The sequence below is a fragment of the Sphaeramia orbicularis genome, unplaced genomic scaffold (assembly GCF_902148855.1).
Source record: "Sphaeramia orbicularis unplaced genomic scaffold, fSphaOr1.1, whole genome shotgun sequence".
In the NCBI taxonomy this organism is placed as follows: Eukaryota; Metazoa; Chordata; class Actinopteri; order Kurtiformes; family Apogonidae; genus Sphaeramia; species Sphaeramia orbicularis.
In genome coordinates, this window is record NW_021941701.1 from 57,302 (window position 1) to 59,508 (window position 2,207).

A 2,207-nucleotide genomic window follows, 5' to 3' on the forward strand; every position below is an offset into this window, starting at 1 on the left:
GAGTTAGTTCAGTCTGACCTGTCCAACAGTCTGGCTGATTTAACGATCTACAAAACCAGATGAAACTGAACAAGAAATGATTCAGTTATGGAACTGAAACAAGAAAACGTGTCCCTTCAGTCCAGTGTACCAGTTAGTCCAGTGCTTGTGTTTTCTTCCAGGTCAGTAAATGAACAGTTCATTTGGTTTCTGTGATTTCCCAGCAGAATGTGTGACGGTATTAAACTGAACTGTGTCAGTGAAGGAGCACATCTGAAAACAGCTGTCAATCAAACCGCATTCAGCCTTCAGACCCGTCCTCCAATCGGGGTGCAGAAGCTCAGCGTCCGGCCCGGCCGAGCTCCGCCCACAGCTCCGTTCGCCCCCAGAGACACCGAGTGTCCAGGGGCGGAACAACACGGTGTCATTTATGAAATTAGCGTCCAGTTTAGAGTCAGTTTAAAGCAGTTCCACTCAGTCCCATTGAAGTGCATGGACGCTGAGCGTCTACGACAAATGCACTGAGCAGAGATGGAATGAACAAACACAGACACGGGAATGGAGGAGAAGTGAACAACATCCAGTCCACTGATCTGGGATCAAACTGATTCTGAACCAACTGGTCTGAGAGATGAACATGTTCCAACACATTTGGAGTCAATGAAATGAAAACATTTCTTTTTAATCCAAGTTATTCACAGCTGCTTATACTCTGGACTTATTTATGTATTGTGTGTTGGTGTGGTATGGCTGTTTGTGGAGCGGTGACTGCATTTTGAATTTCCCCTAGGGGATTAATAAAGTAAATCTATCTATCTATCTATCTATCTATCTATCTATCTATCTATCTATCTATCTATCTATCTATCTATCTATCTATCTATCTATCTATCTATCTATCTATCTATCTATCACAACTGAACAGATTTGAACATTTAATTGGAGTCATTTTAGGGGAAGCTGAGCTTCCACTGCAGTCTGACAGAAAACACCTCTGGCTGGTGTCCTCCTGTGCTCGTTTATTTTGTCTGGGCTCTACCAGTCTTCACACCGTGCATAATTTCTTGAGTGACGGCAAAAATAGGACATTTGAAGACATTCTGTCCAGTACTCCTGACAGAACACATTCAGAAGAACTGAATGGACAGATTTACATAGTGCAGGGTGGAAGGCAACCTGAAAATATCTTCCATAAAAACAGTTCTCTGCCTGCTTTCCTTTGCCTGTTCAGTCTATGAGTGGTTCAAACAGTGATGACATACTGTAAACACTGGCCAATACAGACATAAGAGCAGAGCACTTCTGTTCTCCTCCTCCAGCGCCTTCTGCCAGTTCCATGACTCATGACAGTTTAATGGAAAGAGCGGCCGTCCCATTCATGTTTCTGTGGAAGGTTTGTCGGTTAACGAGCGGGCCGGGCCTCGTGTCAACGCTCTGGCTCTGAGTGGCGAGGGCAGAAGGGACACGAGGTGGTGCTAACACCCACTGCTTATGTCAAGGCCTGGCATGGAGCAAAGCCCTGGAAGACAGGCCCATGGAAACCAGAGGGGCTTTGGCTGGGCTTCAGTCCTGCCAACGGCTGTCCAAGTTTAGGGCTGCCATTCGTCAGCCTGAGTGATGTCTGCGCCATGACGATCAATCACTTTCCATCAACCATCACTCCAGCATCAAAGAAAAAAAGTACAGTGCTCCATAATGTTGGCCTGAAGCTGCGTGAATCTGCTCCTGGAATCCAAATGAAAGATCACTTCTATAGTTCAAACTTACAGGTAGAGTAGTAAGTGTTTTAGGTACTGTAGGGATAAGGAAATACATTTAGTACCGAAGTGAAGTGAAAAACAAAAGAACACAAACTTGGCAAACTCAAACTGTACATAATCGAATCTGACACAGACAAAAACCTCAGAAAGATAGATGAGCTGTGGAGATGGGCTTTTTCTATTCCTGGACGGGTTTGAGCCGGTCTGTGAAAAAGCACTGGTTCACCTCTGCTCTCTCACTACATTAAGAGATTCTTATTGAAGCCCAGCAAACAGGATTCAAGCAGGAAACACTACATCTGTGCAGAACAGACAGGATTCAAGCAGGAAACACTACATCTGTGCAGAACAGACAGGATTCAAGCAGGAAACACTACATCTGTGCAGAACAGACAGGATTCAAGCAGGAAACACTACATCTGTGCAGAACAGACAGGATTCAAGCAGGAAACACTACATCTGTGCAGA

At 44.9% G+C, this 2,207-nt stretch overlaps 1 protein-coding gene across 1 annotated transcript in view; it reads right to left on the reverse strand.

Moving 5' to 3' along the window:
* LOC115416838 (uncharacterized) overlaps nucleotides 1-1,609 on the reverse strand; it is a 42,131-nt gene extending 40,522 nt beyond the window's left edge. Inside the window, exon 1 of the mRNA XM_030130723.1 lies at nucleotides 1,522-1,609. Within this exon, the coding sequence (XP_029986583.1) occupies nucleotides 1,522-1,609 (88 nt within the window). The remainder of the gene's footprint in view (nucleotides 1-1,521) is intronic.
* Nucleotides 1,610-2,207: the final 598 nt, after the last annotated feature.